The sequence below is a fragment of the Strigops habroptila genome, chromosome 3, assembly GCF_004027225.2.
Source record: "Strigops habroptila isolate Jane chromosome 3, bStrHab1.2.pri, whole genome shotgun sequence".
NCBI classification, from domain to species: domain Eukaryota; kingdom Metazoa; phylum Chordata; class Aves; order Psittaciformes; family Psittacidae; genus Strigops; species Strigops habroptila.
Window position 1 is genome coordinate 78,434,618 of NC_044279.2, and position 21,427 is coordinate 78,456,044.

Here is a 21,427-nt window from a genome sequence, read left to right on the forward strand (position 1 = left end):
GGTTTTGGTTTTTGTGTGTGGTTGTGTATTTTGTTGTTTTGTTTTTTTTTTTTTTTTTTTTTTTTTTTTTTTTTTTTTGTTTGGTTTGGTTTTTCCTGTTCATGCAAATAATCTTTGGTAGCTAATGCTCTGCTCTGCTTTTTCCTGACAGGGGGGTTCTTAACTGAATTACAACCATCTTAGTTAACTTGTGGCTAAGCCCATCTCTAAGTGCAGATAGCTTTAGATGCTATATTTTTATTCCCAATTACAGGGACCATGCTGATTACTGGGCCTGGGGTTTGGGAGGCCTCTCCCAGGGTGAGGTATTGCCACTGTTTGGGCTGCGAGTAGCAGCATGCTCATAGATGTTGAGGCTTGCCACCTTCCCCTCTTAGTTTGCAGCTGCTACAGTGGGTGTTTGAAGGCTTTGCTCCATGCTACTTATTTTAGTCAAGAACAGGAAAACAGAGGCTCTCACTGCTGCGCTTTTCCCTTCACATCTTCTCCTGACTTCCCCTTCTCTTCTGCTTTTCTCTCCTGACAATGTTCCTGCAAGGTTTCGTCATGTGGAGTTGCAGATTTTTGTGGTTAGAGGTTGGCAGTGGTGCCCCTGGGACGCAGAAACAGCTGTATGGAGTTGGCTTAGGAGCTTGTCTACTTAATGTCCTGTCTCCAGCAGTGACTTCTAGGTGGTACCTGGGGAGGAGCATGAGAGCAATGTGATAGACCTGTGTTTCTGCCCTCTCACCCAGATTTTAGCGGCTTGGGCACTTTGCATCAGCTTTTCGTGAGGGGATTAACTTCTTCTCTTTTCTTCCTTCCCTTCCCTTCCCACCACATTTCTTCCCAGACTACCAGCATGATCCTTATGCCGAACACAATCCTTGTAACACCATTTGCTGTCGGGAAGACCTGAATCCTTCTTTTCCAGTGCCTGCAGGCTGCTATGACTCCAAGGTAAATTACCTCCATTTCAATATCTGCTGAATGTTTGCTGCAGCCTCTGTGCTCCTACCAGACCTGTGGGATGTTTCCCTGCACTAGGGCATGTATGGCTAGGCCCGTTGGTTCCCTCTTTTCATGCTGTCCAGGTGGTGGGCAGAGGATACAGGGGGAAGTGTGGGAAAAGAATGATGGGAACTTGTGGTGTTTAGGGGTTAAACCCCAAAGCCTTGCAGCAGGAGGAGCCTAAGAGAAAGCTGGAAGGAGTCATCACATCATTCCAGGAAGGTGACTGTTTTACAGCCTTGGACTCCTGTTCATGGGGACTGTGTGGGTGCCTCCCCAGAGCCCACAGGAATGTATTTTCAGTCTCACTTAGCTTTACCTTTACAAAAGCCTGTCTCTCTACTGAGTCAACCTGCTCCAGGGCTCCACCTCTCTGTGAAACTGCTTTGAGCAAAGTTTGGTAAAGATCATTTTGCTTTCTGGGGAGATGCAGGAAAATCCTCAGACCCATTGTCCTAGGGAAAGCAGCAGTTTTTCTAGGCAGCCTGTGTGGTATTTTCACGGTGAGGGGCAATACCTGGGTAAGCAGCTACCCAGGCCAGCCCTTGTGTGCTGGGAAGTTGTACAGTGTTTTGTCCTGTGGAGTCCAGCCTGCTGCGTTTTGGGATTACGAGTTGGTTGCTAGGATGGGCCCTGGGGAGGCTGTTTTGACATCACCAGTGCTCTGTTTTGGCATTGCTTTATGTCCAGTCGGTTTATGCAAGCCCAGGCCAGCTCCCTGCTGTAGTGGCCAGTAGGAGTTCCCAGAGCTGTTTATTACGAGGTGAATGCAGAAAATGTCTACAAAATGTCTACACAAGAATGCTGTGTAGAGGTGGCTGGTAATGGAGGAGGTCAGTGCATGCTGGTGGTGGTGCCTTTGCCAGCACTGTTAGGCAAGGGGAATGGGCTGGGGGAGGACAGGGGACCTAAGAGGGACACTGAGATATGTAGCCCAGAGCAGAGGCAAACCCTGGCAGTTTCAAGCACTATAGTGCAATTTTAGTGTCTCTGAGTTTGGGAAGATGGAGCAGGCTGGGGACCTCTTTGGGTGGTAATGGAGGAATAGGGTGGAGCCTGGGCAGCAACATTAACTCTGTGCTGCTTTTGTCCTTTCCTGAATTACCCTGACTTGCCCCAGGGGACAGCCCAGGGGATTAACATGCAGCAGAGCTTAGATCAGACCATCTAGGGAGCCCACTGCAGCTCCAGCTCTTTTGGAGACACAAACCCAAGGAGGATTGTCCCAAGGGCAGATTGCTGCCTCTCTCACCCTGGGTAGCACAAGGGCTAGAGGGCAGGTGGGCTTGTGCTTTGCTGCTGCCCTTCAGCTGGATGCTCTGTGCCTGAAGATGCCTCTGTGCAGGTGAAGAATGGTGCCTGATCAACCTGCGTTTCCCCTTGCTCACTTTCTTTACCTTATTGTTATCAGATCTCCTGAGCTGTCTCTGCTCTCTGGGATGGCTGCATGTCCACCACCACACCACCCTTTTGCCCAAACTCCTGCCCTTTATTACAGGTGTCGGACTTCCGCCTGGCTTCAGCGTTCACAGCCACCGCTATCAATGGCCCCCCGGTGCAGGGTGGTCTCCCTGTCTTCACCTGGAAACGGTTTAACCACACACGGCACCAGGGCCTGCCAGAATCATACAACTTCCATTTTGTCACCATGAGGCCCATCCTGTAAAACCAGCAGCAATATTCCCAAATAATTTTGGGTTGTTTTTTTTTAACAGAAGTTTTCATTCCTGTGTGTAATAAATCAACTTGATGGCCACATCTGTGTGCCTTAGCTGCTTTCCCCTGTCCTGCCTGCTAGACACTTCATATTGACATTGGCTGCCTTGGTGCAGCCCAACACATGTTCTGCCCTTCTGAGCTATTTGGGTGGCCTCTCCTTTGACTAGGATTGATGGAGACTTTTGGTGATCTGAGCCATTATCACAGCTGTTCCCAGGGCAGGAGTGAACTGCAATTTGATCACTGAAAGTGATCTATCTTTAGTAGCAACATGGGACCTGCCTCCAGGGCTGGGCCAAGCCAGGTGGCTGGTTTGGGCCAGTGGTGGGCTTATCTCAGTGCTGCGTTGGTGTCTGCCTTTTGTCTGAGCAGTGCCTGTGAGATGTGCTGCAAATTCCTTCTCATCTAGGAATGTCACTAGCAGAGAAAGTCAAAAGTTCTCCATGGCAGATCAGAGTGCCTGTTGCCTGCAGGGCATGGTGATCAGTGGCATTTGCAAGATTTCCGTTGGCTTGCCAAAGCACGGTGCAAGGGTCAGGCTGCAAAAGGCAGTGAAAAGGATGTGCCTGGAGATTTCTGAAAGCAGATGAATCTTTTCGACACAACCCTCCCACACACACACACTCTCCCCACCTCAGGCTGCAGTGAAGCAGCAGGGAAAGAACTGTGTGTGGTGGTGGGATGGATCTCTCACTGATGGGTCCAGGCACTTGCTCAGTGACCTCTCTGCCCTCTCCATTAGCTGTGGAAGTGGAATGTGACAGTCTGGCTCTCACAGATGGCCAGGGCTGTATATATTACTCTTAATTACCTGTGTTTACACTGAGGAGTCGAGTCACTGGGCTGTTTTATGCTAGATGTCATATGTGTAATTAAGCAAAACAAAATAAACAGCTCTTTCCTCCTGGCCTAGATGATCTAAGCTAAACTATGCACAGCACTGCCCTGTGTTATGAAGGCAAAGAATGAGCAGTGTGAGGTTTTGATCAAACCTCTGGAGTTCAGCTTGTGTGATGGGGGAGTGAGTTAGTTACTGCAGTACAGGTGAGGTTGTAGCCTGAATATTTGGCTGTCACAGTAGGGCTGAGTTCTGCCAAGGGAAGAGGGAGACCAGAAGTTACAGCAAAGCTTTTTCTAAGAATGAAAAATCCATGCAGGGACTGAAGTAATTTGCTTGCTGGAGCAGAAGGAGGTAAGTGTGAGAGGCTGGAGGAAACATCTGTGTCATGTGCAGGGGAGGAGGAGTGGGTGAGATACAGGGGCAGGAGAGCACTGTGGGAAATAACCAACTGCTACAGTACTTGCCATAGAGCTGCTTTTTGATCTGCAGTACAGCTCTTTGTTGTGTAAAATTTGCTGAACAAAATTACTCATTTGTGGTACCCAGATACACTGTAAGTGTATGCATTGGTGCATGAGTCAGTTGCAGCTGTGCCTGTGCTAGAGGGGGCTGGATGAGGCTGGTGTTTGCTTGGTGCCTCTTGTGACCCAGAAGAGGTGGCAGTGCTGCACCGGTGCTTTCTGCCAGAAGTGATGGGGAGAAGGCAGCCCTAGTCACAGGATATCAAACTGCGCTCACATGTTATTGCTACCCTGAGGTTCTCCATCAGTGAAGGTGTCTTTCTTGCCCACAGCTGGGACCACAGAGACCTTGGCTCCTCTGTGAGCCCTTGCCTGTGTGGCTTGTCCTTGCCACAAGCTATGTGCACAGACCGTCTCCATGTATTTTGCAATCTCAGCAACCCCTCCCTGCCCTGTTCCAGCTGTGAGGAATGAAGGCCAGTGGGGTACTGGCATAGGTGATGTCTCCCTGAGCATGAGCAGCAGCACTCAACCAAGCAGCCCCTACCTCTGTGTTAAGCTCTAGATGCGGGGAAGCTCTACCTGCCATGTGTCACTTACTTGTGTTGTTTGCTTGGAGCCTGCAGAGGGCAGGCTGTTGTTCCTGCTGGTCTGTCATCAAGGCGGGGCTCACTCTGTCTGGCTTTTAGTTTTACAAGCTCTCACTGGGACTCTGTTTGTAGCCCCAGCCCCAGAGGGCAGTAGCCTTGATGCTTTTTGGCTAAGCACCAAATACGAACTAAGGACTTTTTGTGGAGCCCTCAGGTGTTTGCAGCTGATCACTGCCTTGAGATGTTTTAAACCCCTCTACTGAAGACTGGCAGCCACAGAGCCAATGCCACATATTGAATAGAACAGGTCGTACCAGGCATTAAGGAGCATGCTTAAAAGGAGGACTGGAGCTGGGTCAGGAAGGGCAGAACACGACTTTGAGCTGACAGCAAGCAGAGAACCAGGAATCAGCTGCTTGTTTGAGACTGGAAGCGCAGAGCAGCTGAAGGATGGCTGTTTGCTATTTGACTGCCAGCCTCAGGCAACACAGGACCAGTGCAGGCCTCTTCACCCAGTCTTATATAAAAACGCTAAAGGAAAAGTGGTGTTTAAAAGTTGGTTCCCAGGGACCAGGAAATTGCTGATTGATTATGGTGCTGGACAATGATCCAGGGCACACCTGGATGCTCCCCCCTGCGGGGAGCAGAGGCATGCAGCAGATGTGCCATGACCATTTGTCGTGGGACGTTGAAATGGGAGCTCTGCCTTTATCTCACCTTGAGCTTCCTACCCTGGGGCAGGAGCTGTTTTGTGCTCAAACCTGAACCTGTGGGAAAACAAAACTCTGCTTTTAAGAGCCCTTTTCTATGAGTAAATGTTTATATGAATGGGACCTTCTGAGCCTTAGGACTCCCATCCATGTGGCTGTGGCTATTTTTTTTTCTCTTGTGTTTAAGTGTGCTGTTAAAGGTCACTGCATTCTTCTTACTGTGCCGTCCTATGTGCGTCCTTTGTCAGCAGGCCAGCCTGGGCTGATCTGCCAACCACAACCACAGCAGCTGGTTCTAGCTCCTCTCCCCAGCACAGCAACATCAGGGACCAGAGGAGGCGGCTTTAAGTAGGGCTGCATGGACCTGCAGGCAGGGCCAGAGAATTGACTACTTAATTTTCAGGCAGCTGTATAAAGCTAAAATGTCTCTTTCAGCATCTTATTGCCCTTGGCTATAAGCCCGTGTCTTCTGCATTTCAACTTTAGGCTTTCAGGCTTGGCTGAACAGGGCCAAGTGGGAGCATGGGCTTGGGAGGGGGTTGTGATGAACCTGTCTTGCAATAATAGAGACCTGCTGTTCAGTCACTAGAACTTGCCTACAGCAGAAATTTTATGATAAAAATAATGGTCTAAGCTCTGTGCAGTATGTCTACTCTTATTTTAAATAGGCAGTTTGAGAAACTGGGGACTCTCAAGTGTGAGTGTGTGCAGGCATCACTTTCACAAGAGTATATCATCTTTAAGTCAGTGGCTTGAAGCACGTTTCAGTAAGTGCAAGAAACTAATTCTTACCAGCATATATTAATTATATGTCCTTGAAGTACAGGCTCAGCACTAACTCAGGGATGGCATGACAAAAGTCTAAGCTTCAAGTACTTTGAGTCCTCTAGAATTTGGCAGCAGAGCTGTGGCCAAGGGGCAGCTTTTCCCATACTGCCTTCTGGTAAAATTGTTTACAGGGGCTCAACTAAGTTCCACAACTTATTTCATGGTGCTGTACCTTATTTCATGGCGCTTCTACCCTTGAAAAGCAACAGGGTGGAGGGCAGAGGCTTTCTTGATCCCTGCACTAAACTGCCCTTTTTATTACCCCCAATTTCATTACCCTTGACTGATGCAATTAGTTCTGTGCACAACAGCCAGCCCCTGGCTTGAGAAGCATGGGCCGGTTGGGTGCGCTGAGGCCACTGATGGAGGCTCACGGCTTTAATGCTTTAGGGTGCTGTGAAAAACCAAAGCCATTGGTCTTTACTTTTTGTCCACAGCCTCTTGCTAAAAGAATGAGCATTTTTATAGAGGATAAATGCAGCCCTTTGAGGGGAGGGAGAGAAGAGTAATTTGGCTTCCATTCCTCTCCCCCTGAGAGCAACTTCAGCATGCAAGTTCCTCGATTCTGTCTGTCCACAGCACATAGAATCACAGAATGGTTTGGGTTGGAAGGGAGCTTAAACCTCATCCAGTTCCAACCCACTGCCATTGGCAGGGACACTAGACCAGGTTGCTCAAAGCCCTGTCCAACCTGGCCTCGAGCACTTCCATAGCCCCTCTTTGCTTTGCAGAATGGCCTGGAAAGTGACTTTCCAGAAAGTATAGCATTGCTTTAGTTTCCTGCTTCTGTGAGAAGGCAGAAAGGACAGCATCGTGCAGTTGCCTTTCTGGGAATGACCCAGAGCCAAACCACTGCTGCCTAACGTTACTTCAGCAAGGTGCTAGTGTGTCTGATTTCAAAGAGCACATATGGGGCTCTTTTTGAAAAAGCTGTCTGCAACTAAGCACAGATGACTCAAAAGGTTAAAAACCCAGTAGTTTATTTCAAAGTATAAATTTCAGGCTTGTCAGACAAAACCCCACTACAGTTAACACAGACACACACACTAATCTACAGTACATACAAAAATGGGGAGAGCTTGCAACTGCCCAGTTAAATTTGGACATTAAATCAGTGCTAATGTTTTTGTATTTGCAAGTCCAGCTGCAAAACAAAAGAAATCAGATTCTGAGTTTCCTAATAAAGGATTTTGCACGTTTGACTCCCAGTAGCCAATAAATTACTAAAGCTGAACAGGACTCCCCAAAGAGCTATTACCCAGTTATCTTATTTACAGCTATAACCCATTAAATTAAGACAACACTTCGAATATATATAAAAATGTATGTATATCTATATATAAAAAAGAGAAAACGAATGCTCAGCCTGCATAATGACAATGAGAAATAAAGATGCATTTTAACAAGTACTTAGGCTGAAAAAGAAAATTCATTCATTTGCTTTCTTTCAGCTATCCTTATTTTTGTCTTTCTCCCCTCAGAAGGTGCTTGGAAGGAAATGCAGATCTTGGTAGCAGGGCTGGCTCAGTGTCATTCGAAGTCCTCTCCCTCCAGTGTTTTCATACAATGCCTGCCCCTGCCCAAACCAACAAATTAGAAAATAACCCCAATATATATATTCATTATACCAAGGTTCTAGTTAAAAAAAAATCTGGATATTTTTGACTAAATGAAAATACTCAAGTGTTTATAAGAAGGTAGAATCACAGCTTGATTTTGTATAGTAGTGTAGCAATACTGAAACTGGGGAATGGCTGCCTGGGGAGCAGGAACAGATTTGACCCGTCCCTACATACAATACAGATTCTAATTTATTGGACATTTAAAGATAAACAGCATAAAAAGTCACTTCAGCCCGCCCTTTGTTACAGTACAAAATGATGCTTGGATCCTACTACTTGGCCCAGTTGTGCTCCCACTGAAGGCACAAGGGGTTTTGCTGTCATTTTCCAAGGAAGCAGGATAAGACCCCTTATTTTTACACGGAAGACACCATTGGCATTTCCAGCCGTGTGCTAAAAACCTTGGGATGGGTGAGTGTCTGGTCCTAGTGCTCAAGTGATCCAACAGAGCCAAGGGTGGCACAAATAATTTGAAGGAGCAAAGTTTCAGACCAGCTGCTGTTCCAAGGAAAGGTGGTTAGAGCATGGAACTAAATGCAGGCTGAGGGGAACCTCCTTCTGCACCCTTCTGTTTTCTGAAGCTGCCATTGCAGATGCAGTACAGATGTTGTATCTACAGCCTGCCCCCTTCCTAAGATGCAGTTATTTGAATCCAAGAAAGCTTTTTTTTAGACATACACTGGAGTAAAAGAGGCCAGTGAAGCTCTAACTAGGAAGAATGCAGTGGAAAGGAATGGCATTTTGCCATCAGCAGTCCACAGAAGTGTTCCTCTCCAACCAAGAACTGAACTAACTCAAAATTACTTTCAACCTGGACATCCAGATGCCCCTGTATCACACAGAAAAAAACCAAGCAAACCTAAAACAAAACAGAAACTAAATGAGGGTGGAAAACAGTTGTAGAATCAGCGCTGCGTTTGCCAAAACATAGGGAACTACATCCAAGCTGGTACTACTGCAATGTCATGTGCCCAGCGGCAGCAGCAAAACCCAAGGTCAGGTGAAACTTTATATCAGGCTACTGAAAATAAGATGGAAAAAAAAACTTGCATGAAGTGTGAAGTAACTAAACCCAACCCTTCCACTTAAAAGCCACAGAGAGATTTCTAGGCATATTTAAAAGTGGATTATTGGAAACTTCCAGCAATGAACATTTTATGAAGGGCCCAGTCTACAAGCATGGTGTTAACAGCTGTATGGAATGTTCCTGGATACTTTGGTAATACTTTCAAATAAAGTCTATTAACTGAAATAAATTATTTCTGGATGTGGTTTTTTTTAGCAGAAATTTAGTTTCTCAATAGTTTCATTGTTTCTGGGAGGTAAAGAATGATAAAATAACCAGCCAATCCACAACATATGGAAAAGTGTCACAAGTTAAGGAAACAGGCAGTACTCCTGTTTGCTAGCTTAAGGGGTGAATACTCACTGCAGCAATGTGCTTCACCATGACAAAGATTTTGCAGAAGTGGCTCAGTTCATACAATCACAGAATCAACTAGGTTGGAAAAGACCTTTAAGATCATCAAGTTCATTAACCCAGGACTGCTAAGTCCACCACAAAACCATGTCACAAGGGCCTCAGCTACAAGGTTTTTCAACACTTCCAGGGACAGTGATTCTACCACTGCCCTGGGCAGCCTGTTCCAATGCCTGATTACTGTTTTGGGGAAGAACTTTTTCCTAATATCCAGTCTAAACGTCCCCTGGTGCAGCTTGAGGCCATTTCCTCTTGTCCTATTGCTTGTTACATGGGAGAAGAGACCAGCCACCTCCTGGCTCCATTCTCCTTTCAGGTAATTGTATAGAGCTATAAGGTCCCCCTGAGCCTTTTCTTCTCCAGTCGATCCTCATGAGTCTTGTGCTCTAGACCCCTCAACAGCTTCACTGACGTTCTCTGGACCTGCTCCAGCAACTCAATATTTCACTGTGAGGGGCCCAGAACTGAACACAGTATTTGAGGTGCGGCCTCATCAGTGCCGAGTACAGGGGGACAATCACTGCCCTGGCCCTGCTGGCTGTGCTATTTCTGACACAGGCCAGGATGCTCTTGGCTTCTTGGCTGCCTGGGTACAAGCTGGCTCATGTTCCACTCTGTCAGTCATCACCCCCAGGTCCTTTTCCATGAGCAGCTTTCCAGCCGCTCTTCCCCAAGCCTGGAGCATTGCATGGGGTTGTTGTGACCAAAATGCAGGACCTGACACTTTGCCTTGTTGAACCTCATACAATTGGCCACTGCTGGGATGAAACAAAAAAGAAGTCAACGGTACGTCGCTTATTTAATCTCTCAACAAAAAAAATCAATTGCACTCTGCCATATATACCAGAAACGGATCTATTAAGCCAGAATCCACTTTTTACCATCGGTTCAGTTGCAAACTACATCTTTAATAAAGAAATATGAGTCTTTTTTCTCTAAAGATACAGCTCACAAAACCTTCAAACACAATACCAGACCACCTCCATCGGAGGAAAGAGAAAAATTCTAACACAGGACTCACCCCCCATCCTATGCCAAGCAAAACAAAGCCAAGAACAGTTTGGGCTGGAATCACAAATAAATAAGCAGTGTAATTCTAGGTTGTATTCTAATGTTTATTTTGATTTTCAAACTATAAAACCTCATTGTATTGATATGGCCAAGGGCCCTTTGGTACCACCTCAAAAACATATTAAAAAATTGTCCAAGGGGGACTTGACAGCCATCAACTGGAATGAACTGCTCTAACCTCTACTACAGAACTGGCTTTATAAAGAACCAACTCTCCATAAGCAGACTAAATGCATTATTAAGTAATTTGTCCTTGAAATAGGCAGACAAAACATTTAATTAAACATAGAAAAATTCAAGGCATTGTTGATTATTGGCACCAGTATTACAGGGACAACTGTTACTCAAAGGAAAGGTTACGCGTTGTTCATACATGAGATTCAGTGTGAACCTTCTCCCATGATACCTGGATTCAGACAGGATTTTTCCTTGCCCAAATCAGTAAAACTGCGATACTTTAAATGCAACTTTCCATACAGAGAATATTCGTTACTCACCTGACAGAAGTGACAATCCCAGCTACATGGAGGAGTGCAGTAAAATAGAACAAACAAAAATCTACAGTGCTGTTTCTTTTACTGTAAAAGTTCTTGAAGGGAACAGAACTACAGAACCTATAATCTCACAGGATATTCCACCAGCCATGTTTTGGGATTTAATTTTTCCTGCCCTTCATTCAACCTTGCTTTACATGTAAAAATGTTGGTTTTAAGAAAAACAGCACTGAAATTAAGAAATGTCACCATCTACAGCTTTGCTATATTAAAAAACCAGACTCTTTCCCTTCTAAATCCACTGTTTGGTTCTGCTGGGCAGGAATGAGACAGAAAAGTGCCAAAATAGAACTCTTACATATACTCTCTTGTCCAGGTGTGTTAAAATTTGGTTCTCTGAAAAGCAAGTTTCACATGTCAGTGACAGTGGGACAGACACACCAATTTCTTTTCTCAGCTCAGAAGCATCATGAAAGCATCTATTAACATTCACAATTGCTCACTAGCTTTAGGTCAGTGTCTAAAATAATTTCTGAACTGCTTTTGGTGTCTTAGCTTTCTGCAGAGGCAGGCAGGTAATATGACAGAAAATACAGCTGGGAAGCCAACTTATCTTTTTGTACTTTTTCCAAACTGAGTGCAAGCTGCTAGAAGCTTTCATGGTGCCGCACCACAGAGGTTTCTTCTTTGGCTGAACTGCAGCATACAGCTTTCCCAAGAGAACAGGGAAAGGCTCTGGTGGAAAATCCCATCTGTATACTCTAATGTTCTTGACAGGACAAAAACAACTACTTAAGAATTACAGTGAGAAAAGGGTTGAATGATACTGCAGATAAAAACAAATCCGGCATCAGCAGATGTTACACTTTCTGGTCTTTACAGAAATAATAATTACTGCAGGCCAGGAAAATAAGAAGCAGTAATGAAAGGCTAGAAGTCTAAAGGAAAAAATAACTCCAAGCAAAAAAAAGAACACCACAAGGTATCTGGCTACATTTTATTTCTGAAATTATTCTTTAAGGCACAAAATAAAACTAAAAAATAGGGCTGGATGAATGAGGGGAGGAGTAGAGAAATTATCTGAGCTACAGAGGTGTAAACGCAGTCTCTACAAATCCAGTTTCAGATCTGACCTGGGAATGCTCCCAGTATGAGTGGGGAAGATTGTGAAAGCAGAGGAACATTCTTATTTAGGAGAGGTAGGAGGTAGTGGGTTGATTGTTTCTTTTTCCACCGCCTCCACGTTTACACACATATTGGTTCCCTGGCCAGACTCAAATTCCCTTCCCTCCTCTCAGAGAGCTCTTTACAGTTTGTAAAGTAAGACCAGACCACTCAATCTTCCAGTAAAAAAAGTGACGCCTTCAACCACCTTTGCATCACAGCCTGCTCAGAGTGGTGGGGGACAAGAGGCAAATCTCTTCTTGCCCTCACGTTAGTGCCTTGGTAGATATTACAGATGTGTATGTTTTGCTTCAGACAAACTGTAATTCATTATTTTGTTCCCACTCTGAAGCAGAATCCCAGGCATGCAGGGCATCCTTGGATAAAAGGTAGGTATCTAGGTGGAACAGCTGTCATGGAAGGGAAAATTAAATTTTCAAACAGCCCATGACTTGAGCTATCCAGAAAAACACAGGCTCTCTTGCTGCAGGTGATACTTTTATTTTTCTTTTGGTTCTGAATGCATGTAGTGTACCACACAACTGTCTAAAATAATCCTGCAGAGAGAGGATTTAAAAGTGAATTTCATGCAGGGGATCAACCCCCCAAAACTGGGGTAATTCTTGGTAGTAGGACAGGTTTAAAGGCTCCAAAGATCTCTAGTTTAACTGCTCTGGGAAGAGATCACATCTGTGGACTGGGGGTCACAGAAGGGTCCAAAACGTCCATAGATGTCCTTAGCCCGGACCGCGAAGTAGTATTTGCTGCCAGACACAAACTGTGTAAGAGTGCATGCCATAGGTAGCGGGAGGGCCTTCACTTCCCCAATCTTCTTCCACTGGGAGGGCACAGTGGCGCTTGGATCCTCGTGGTAGGCGTAGAGATGGTAACTGTCCACAGTGGCACAGCTCCGGTCCACCTCCATGACACTCCATGACAGCACAATACCATTCTGGCTCTGTACCCGTGCCAGCTTCAGTTGTGGTTTTTGAGGTGGAGAAGTGTTGGCAGCTTCTGGGGGCAGACGCGGTGGCTGTGGTGCCTCTGGGAGTGGGGCAGGATGTACAGGGCGTGGTGGCTCCTAAGAAATGTAAGAGCAATAAGGAAAAGGTCAAAGTCTGCAGTAGTGGAAGGAGACTTTGATTCATCATTCCCCAGGCAACTGGAAGCAAATGAGCCTGCAATCACTCAACCAGCACAACTCTTAGTCCTGTGTGCAGAGGCAAGAAAGCAGCAGCAAATGTTGAGAAGGGATGGGACCAAGGATGCCATAAGTTCTTAATATCCGCATATAAAACCTTAGCTGTACAGATGACCATTGCCACAGTTATTTCCCAATATCCTCTGCTTCTCACCCAAGAGGTGATGTTCTGAACACTGTGCTCTTTTACTAAGGCTGAGCAGGCAAGTTCACAACAACTTTGAGCTAATCTACATTTGAGCTGCTGTTCCTATACCACCCAAAACACCTCAGGCAGTAAATGAAGCTGACAACTCATCAGGCAACCAAGGCAGGCTTTCAGTCACAAAAGGCAGAATGGGTAATGGTGCCACGTGGATTTTATCACTTTAAATTGATCATAAAAGCGGCTTTCCCTTGGGTTTTGGTTGGGGTTCTTTTTTTTTTAGGTTGGGGTAGTTTTTGTCATCTTAAGTGTTCTGTGTGATATTGGCTTGATTTATTCTCATTATTTATACCTGGAGAATACATTAGGTTGAATGATATTTATATTGAAAGAATGGTGAACTGTCTTGCTGGCAATATATTTAAAATTTCATGACATCACAAGTGATGTGACTGCTCAACAGTAAGTATGCAGGCAATGTATTTGTTTTAGTCTCAACACCACCACATTATGAAATGAATCAGAGTAAATTCTCAAATACTTATGAAAAACTGTTTGAGGTGATGCAGAAGTAATCACCCCCAACAGTGATAAAACTCTGAAATTTGGGAGTTGGCAGCTTTAAGGATCTTGTCTGTACCTTGTTCTCCTACCTCAGTTTTGCAAACAGCTGTACTGAGAAACTGGTCATCCAATTTGTAGCCAAACTATGACAAAACTTTTTAGTGGCAGTTCTTCTGTACCTTAACTCCACAGCAAACCATTCATGCTACTGGTGATCTGGAGAACACTGGGGTAAGCTAACAGACTGCACAGCTTTTAGCAGTCTCAAGTTGCTGTAGGTGACAGGGTGGTGCTATGCACGTGAACTGGCTGCAATGTGTCTACAAGGCATTTCATTATCCTGCAGTTCACACTAAGCAGCAATCTGGAAGACACTAATGCAGAAACAAGCCTATAAATTGCATTAAGTAATTTCAAAAGGACTACTCACAGCATGCACTTGTGGTGGTCGATGATGCACTGTAAGCTGAGGTGTTCCAGATCCAAGAGCTAGTCCATTGTTCACAACATACGCAGTTGTTTGAGGCATTCGTACTGTCATACCTATAAGAAGCACAGTGAATACTTCCAGTATTCAATACTTAAAATCAGCTAAACAGAGCACTGGGAGACCAACTCCTTGGTTTAGTTGGATGACACCAAATTTTGAACTGACACACTCTCCTCAAACTGCCAGCAGACTGATGAAGTACTGCACAACAACAAAATCACCTTCTATCCCCTGAAGCTGTAAATGAAAGAGAGTAAGTGCTATGTCTGCAGAGGGGACAGAACGTAACTGTGCAAACTTCTGTAGGATAAACAGCCACCTGAACTGGCTATTTCTCACCTGTAAGAATTTAATCAGATACGCTGTTTTAGCATGACATTTATTCTATCTCAGGAAATGACAATTATCTGAAGAAAGATGGCTAGAAATGTCTTAAGATATAAAGCACAAATTTAGCATTATTTCTAGCTAGGCATACTACTTAGTTGAGGTACAAATACAAAACTATGATTTGCCAAAGACTTCGGATGAATTCTCACAGCTAATCTGTCAAAGACAAAGCGCAGAGCTCTTAACTCCTGAAACATCTGCTACTGACACTAAAGACCATTTCAATGATAATATAAACCAATACACACCAGTAGCAGCATTTCTGAGAGCTGCATAACAAAGATAGTGAAAAATGTAGAATGGACTAAAAGATGAAAACTCATGACAGCTAAAAGGGTTCAAGAAACATGATTGCTTTTTTTGTTACCAATATGTGAAACCTCGCTAAATGGTATGAAAATATGAAGCCTTGAAATAATCTGTATTCTAACCAAACTAGTCTTTCGCCTATTCAGGTTAGCCATCTGGCTTCCTTGTCCGAAGGTTCAGGGAACACACAGTGCTATGCAGGAATAGTCATTTTCTTGTGTCTTCTGTGGTTTGTCAGACAACAGTACTGTGTAAGACACAGACATACTTTTCAATCCAGAGTAACAGAACTGCCTCTAACCAAATCAAAGAAAAGTCCAGGTTTGAAGGAACCTCTGGAAATGACCTTGCCCAACTTTCTGTTGAAAGAATTATTTTAGGTTAGGTAATTCAGAGTCTGGTCAAGGTGAATCTTAATTACTTTCATGCAAACCTGCCTCGATTTCTGAGATTTCTAAGCAGACAACTGCAGGATAAGCATTCATTGTATCACTGGACCATCAGGTCAGAAGCACTTTACACAAGATCTCTTGTTGGATGACCTTGCCTGAAAAACATGAATTCCTACCTCACTGAGTTATAGAAAAGGCCTTAAAATAGCGTATTACCTATTTTATGTTCTTCAATAACACATTCATTATCTTGCATGTGTAATGCTAAAGGTATTCTGGAGATATCACTAGTGATGTTTATTTAGTCATAATAGCTGCTCTAAAATTAGTAGTAGATTCTGACACCACCATGTATTTTGGCACAGAAGAAAATACTATTAAAGATAATTAATGTAAGTGAATGCACAGTTAAGTACTCAAAACTCCTTCTAAACAACAAATAGATCACATCCATCTAACTTGCAACTAAAGGTAACGATAAAGAAAACTAAGTGTGGGCTGAGGCTACCTTGCCTTTTATTGCCTTTTAACAGAAGATGCAGACATGCCCCTCAGAAGACAAGGCTGGTCAGAAGAACCTGAACTCAAATGCACAAGGCATAAGAAGTTTAAAAAATATCAACAAGTATTCTGAAAAGAACAGAAATTTCCTTACTCCCTGACATTTCACAGCTCAAGAACTGTTGGCTCAACTTCTGTTGAGCACAGCTGATTTTTCACAGTCTGTGGCAACGCAGCTGAGCCCAATCATAAAAGACACTTAGAAATAAATTTCTACAAACATACATGGATATTCTCCTTTCCAGAAACTACAGTTTCAGAACAATGAATTGATTATTTCTGCACAAGCCTACATAGGTACAGTCTTACACTGCTCAAGCAGTGTTCTGATTCTGGCTTATACAGATGATGCCTGAAAAATCACTACCTGGATGTCACAAAAGTAGGCTCATACTCAGTGTACTAGAACAGGGAAATTTATGTTTAACATAAAGGTGTTAAAATAACCATAGTCTAGAAGCTGTGGGGAGCTGAAAAAAAGGCAGTTAAGATCTATCACTTTGTAACATAATAGAGACTATCATTTAACTTTAAGGTCTTTATTTCTGACATCTACAACTCACTTCAGAAAATTAGTTTCCTGCTATGGGAAGATACCAGTTACACATTTGCAAAATCAAGATGAACTTGCTGACATCTCTAGTCAAGGAAATTCAAGCACGCATCAATTTCTGATACATTTGGTGAGAAATTTCATCTGTCCAGGCCTAAAGAAAATAAGAAAATTTGCTGGGCACAGGACACATTTTTAAAGAACTACATTAGAATGCCTGATATAAATGTAACTTTTAGACAGGAAAATGGATGTGATTTACTACGTACTTATATGTTTTGATCTTACAGTGGTGCTCATCACATTACCTTCCGCTACCTTGTAAAGCATTAGGCATGTCATTCAGAGATGCTTAATTGGCAAAGCTAGTGCCCAAGATTACTTAAATCCAGTTTCTCCTCATTCATATAGCTGCAGGGGGAATGATTTCTTCATAGCCCAAGACCTTCTCAAGTCTGTAAGCTGGGAAAAAACCCTAACCTCTATAATTTGGACTAGTACTGTAAAAAAAAACCAACAAAAAACCAAAAAACCCAAAAAACCCCAAACCAAATAAACAAACCAAACAACAAACCCAAAACAAAAAAACAAATCCCATGTCCATCAGGTAGAACCCATCAAGCTGTGTCGTGCAAAAATGTGCATGGAAGAAGGCATCCCCTACCTCCAGTCTGCGGGTTGACTGGCCTTAAACTTGGGCTTGACATGATAGCTCCTCTTACAGGATTCTGAGCTGGTGGTGCAGGAAGAGTGGTATAAACCACCTGATGGTTTGCAGGGGTTCTTGGTATAGGAAGCTTTGCAGCAGTTTGAGTCAGTGGCCGATGAGTTACATTCACTGTTGTCGGAGCTGGAAGAAGACAGAAAGACTACAACCTAGAATGGAATTCCATGACATTAAGATGATACACCTATTCCAGAGCACACATCTCCTTTGGAAAACTGACTCATTTGAGCCACGCAAAATAAAAACTCTCTGTGTGGAATTCTGTCTGCTTTTGACAATGCAAGAAGAGAAAACAGCCTAAACAAACAGTAATTTTCATCTGAAATAATAATGCCAATACATATACAAATTCCAAACAGAAAAGTAATACCCACCGCCCCACTAAAAAACCTAAGGGTCCTGAATGTAAGACAATCCCAGTGCCAACTAATCTTCAACAACCACCTACAGAAGTAAAGGGGGGGGGAGAGGTCTATGTTTCTTTATGTTAGAAAAAAAGAGGGTGGGGGGGTGGAATTACACAGCAGACAAAATTACATTTAACTACAGGTGGAACTTCTGTAGTTAGCCTTGCCATTCACTCTGCCAAAAGGATTAACTACCAAGTGCAGGTGGACAGATCTAGGAGGGATGTTGCTGGTGGGCTTTTCCCCCCCCCCATTACTTCAATAATGCAACTGCTACAGGTTTCTTCTCCTTCACTTTTACAAACAACAGTACATTTAATAATTTCCATAACCATCCTTAGCAGGACTTCTTTCTCTCCATGGAATTAACTTGATCCTGACTGCTTTCCAAACCAACAGGACTATCCTTCCCTTTTACTTCATCAGTTTAAAAAACCAAAAGTTATGGTAAACTGACTAGAATGAAGATTAAAACATGATTCAAACACTGTGAATATTCACCTGAAAACATAAGCATAATGTAGAACACAAAAGAGTCTAGTTTAAGAAAAAAAGTGTCACTGCATTCACATATTGGTGTAAAATGAAGCTACCTGTAGGTAACACATGTATGGTGGTCTGGGAAGGTCCACTTGTTGGTACTCCTGTCTGCTGCACAGGGTTTGGCTGCGAAGGCTGTAAAGACTGCAAGGGTCGAGCCACAGGCTGGGTAGATATACTCAATCCTGTAACAGGTGTCTGCTTCTGCTTCTTGCCATCTGCTTTGAAAAAAAATGAAATTATAGATGATAGCAAAGAGAAGTTAGAACATCACAGAGATTTAAAATCTCTCCTCCCCCCCATTCACAGACTAGCAATGATATTTCCTAGAATGACATTGCTTTGATCTTTTCATTATGCAAACAAACTGCAAAATTCATTCAATTCCTCTCACTTCCATCATCTCAATCTCCCCTCCCCCCACACCCCATAATGTTTCATTCTATCTTCATGAAGCCTGTGTATTTCAGTATAACGGAAACTGAATTCAGTAGCAAAGTCTTTAAAAGTTTCTATTAAAAAAAGAGAATAGCCTAAAACACTGCTGTACTCAGTTTGTTTCAAAAAAAGTGACAGAGCTCCCTAAATAAGACTTGTCTACCTTTTGTATTTGCTGACTTTTTCCTTTGTTCAAGTCCTTTTTTTGCTGTTTTGAATTTTCATGCTATTTTCTTAATAAAGGGGAATCACTTTATTATTTACAGGAAACTTTAAAAGAGAATTTAACTTGTTTTCTCACACTGACACCCTCCTCAACATGACACTGCCTCGTGAGAAGTGACAAATAGCATCTATATCTGTAGTTTACTACAGCAATGTTTTTTCCTGCTCTAGTTTATTTGTGGCAACATAAAAATTTTCAAGTGCAAGTCAGTATGTAATCAAGCCTGTGCACAAGTTGAAATAAAGAAGAATTGACAAGCTTTTGCATGGATATTTCAGCTAGATTAGAGTAGTAGAGGGAAGTGAAAGCACCACCAAAAATTAAAATTACAAGCTAAGAGAGCAGGTTTTAAGGGCATCATTCAAAACCAGATTTGCCCTAATAATATTGTACACGCAGCAGCCACTAATTTAGTAAAAATCTGCACAATTTAAAAATAAAAAATTCATTCATATGTATTTTACACTTGAGAAAACGTATCAACAGTATATTGAAGAACACATTTAGAAACTATCAATTAAGTATTTGATTTCAAAGCATTCAGAACAGGATTAATGGCAGTGTAGCCCAAAATGTTGGGCTTTTTTTTTTAGCAGTTGGAGATTATATTTATGGTCTCATGGAACTGTCTTTAACACCAGCTACTAACAGCTTCAAGTAGGAGTACCCTACTTCAGACACTGCTATATGATAAATTAAATACAATTCAACACCTCAAAAATAAAATGTAATACAAATTGCAAACCATACTTTCTTTCTGTAGACTGAATAGCTGAGCTACTTCACTAAAGCCATTTGATGAAAATATGATCTTATTTTCTTTCTTTTTTCAAAGTCTATAAAAGGGGCAGTAAAGGGATGCTCATTTTGAAAACAGAAGGTGAGATGTTTTCTGCTCTTTCATCAAGTAACAGGCATTGTGATTAGATCAAGCTTCTTTTATTTTCCATGAGAATGAGAGACATCCCAGTGTTCAGCAAATTATTTGGCTCTAAAGAGACTCCTCCTGAGATGCTGTTTACTTTGAATATTGTCAAACTCATGCACATTTCAACTGCCATTGGATAATTTAAGTGTTGCGAGTGCATTCTTAGTCATGACCTAGGGAAGATGTGCTCATAACTCAACTACTAAAAACTCTAGCACACTACTGCTGTAAAAATGTAGTTCAAGCAAAAATGACAGAACAAATGTGAGGACTTTTTGGTTTTGCTTTTGTTTTTAATCTCACACAGAAGCAAGTTCATTTGTCCCTGACAAATCCAGAGCCCTGCTGAGGTTCCACTTGCTGGAAACTAGGTCAGGACTGCACCAGTCATGGGAAGTGATAAAGGATAACCAACCAGACTCCACTAAATAAATGGAAACACCCAAGGAAGGGTGATTTAGCTGTGAAAAGAAAAAAAAAATAGCAAGGAAAACAGGAAGACTGGGTGCATATTACACACAGGACTAAGATTAGAAGTCATACAGGAACAGTTCCAATCCTAAATGAACACAGTGCCATATTCATTAAAAATGTGGACCTGGAGGAGACAGGGCAATCTGATTTATAGAAACGAGCATAAAATGGAAATCATTACTACTAGAGGTGTAAGCAAAACTCTAAATCTAATACACAAATTGGAAAAGAAGAGGGGCTAATTTCCATGCCAGAAAATGGGTCTACACACTGCAGTTGTAACAGGAAGGAGTTTTAGTCAGCCTACTAATTCAGAAGTCGTGCAGTTACAGAACAGCGAACATCCCATATGCATGTTCAAGAATCAAAAAGTGATCCAGAGAACTACAGATTTTTTTAATTAGATAAAACAGCTAATAAAATAATGATACCATATGTATTTAGTATTTTTTTTTCCTACAAAAAGATAAATAAATAAAAAGTGGAACATGGCTGTTTTTGAGACAATTGTGTATCTTAGATAACAAATCCACATTAGATGAGCTAAATCTATTTGCTGTTTTAGTATTTGTATGAAATAACTTGATGTAATGCACTACACAAGTATTTAATAAAAAGGACAGCAAGAGGACTGTAGAAGTATTGCAAGATATTTACAGACAGAAAAGTATCTAGATTGCTCTTTGATAAAAAAGATTACAACAATTGTTCTGAACAGAAATTAACATGGTTTCTCAAATGTTACACTTTCATGAATAGTTTTTGCAGACATCAGAAGGTGTGCACTAAATTTAGTTGCAGTGTATTGAACTGGAAGGTGCCACCATTATGGAGGTGGACCAAAACATTAGTCGACAAAGCTAAGACTTGACAACTAGAAAATAAAGGATGATAGAGAGCACAATATTAGCCATTTAGGAATTGATAAGAGCTTCTACTATTCATGCAAGAAACCACATGTGGGGCAGTGATGATGATCAGGAAAACCTGCATATGTTAATTACAGAATGTCTGTGTGCTTCTTGTCTGATAAAGGTGAAGAGAGAGAAAATTGCAAATATAGAGAGGAAATGCTGTATTGGCTGTATCAGTGTGATGGCAATACGGTTTTT

The 21,427-nt window shown here is 42.6% G+C and overlaps 2 protein-coding genes across 4 annotated transcripts in view; one reads left to right on the plus strand and one right to left on the minus strand.

Moving 5' to 3' along the window:
• PLBD1 (phospholipase B domain containing 1) overlaps positions 1-2,748 on the plus strand; it is a 38,980-nt gene extending 36,232 nt beyond the window's left edge. The window contains exons 10-11 of the mRNA XM_030480555.1: positions 833-939; positions 2,489-2,748. Of these exons, the coding sequence (XP_030336415.1) occupies positions 833-939; positions 2,489-2,656 (275 nt within the window). The 3' untranslated portion in view covers positions 2,657-2,748. The remainder of the gene's footprint in view (positions 1-832; positions 940-2,488) is intronic.
• Positions 2,749-7,102: 4,354 nt separating this feature from the next.
• ATF7IP (activating transcription factor 7 interacting protein) overlaps positions 7,103-21,427 on the minus strand; it is a 107,573-nt gene continuing 93,248 nt past the window's right edge. For 2 of the 3 annotated variants that reach the window (XM_030480554.1, XM_030480553.1), the window contains exons 12-15: positions 18,303-18,467; positions 17,240-17,425; positions 14,311-14,423; positions 7,103-13,051 (exon numbers count right to left, since the gene is read on the minus strand). In XM_030480554.1, the coding sequence (XP_030336414.1) occupies positions 12,635-13,051; positions 14,311-14,423; positions 17,240-17,425; positions 18,303-18,467 (881 nt within the window). In that variant the 3' untranslated portion in view covers positions 7,103-12,634. Of the gene's footprint in view, positions 13,052-14,310; positions 14,424-17,239; positions 17,426-18,302; positions 18,471-21,427 lie in introns of all 3 variants that reach the window. The other variant, XM_030480552.1, reaches the window with a different exon arrangement.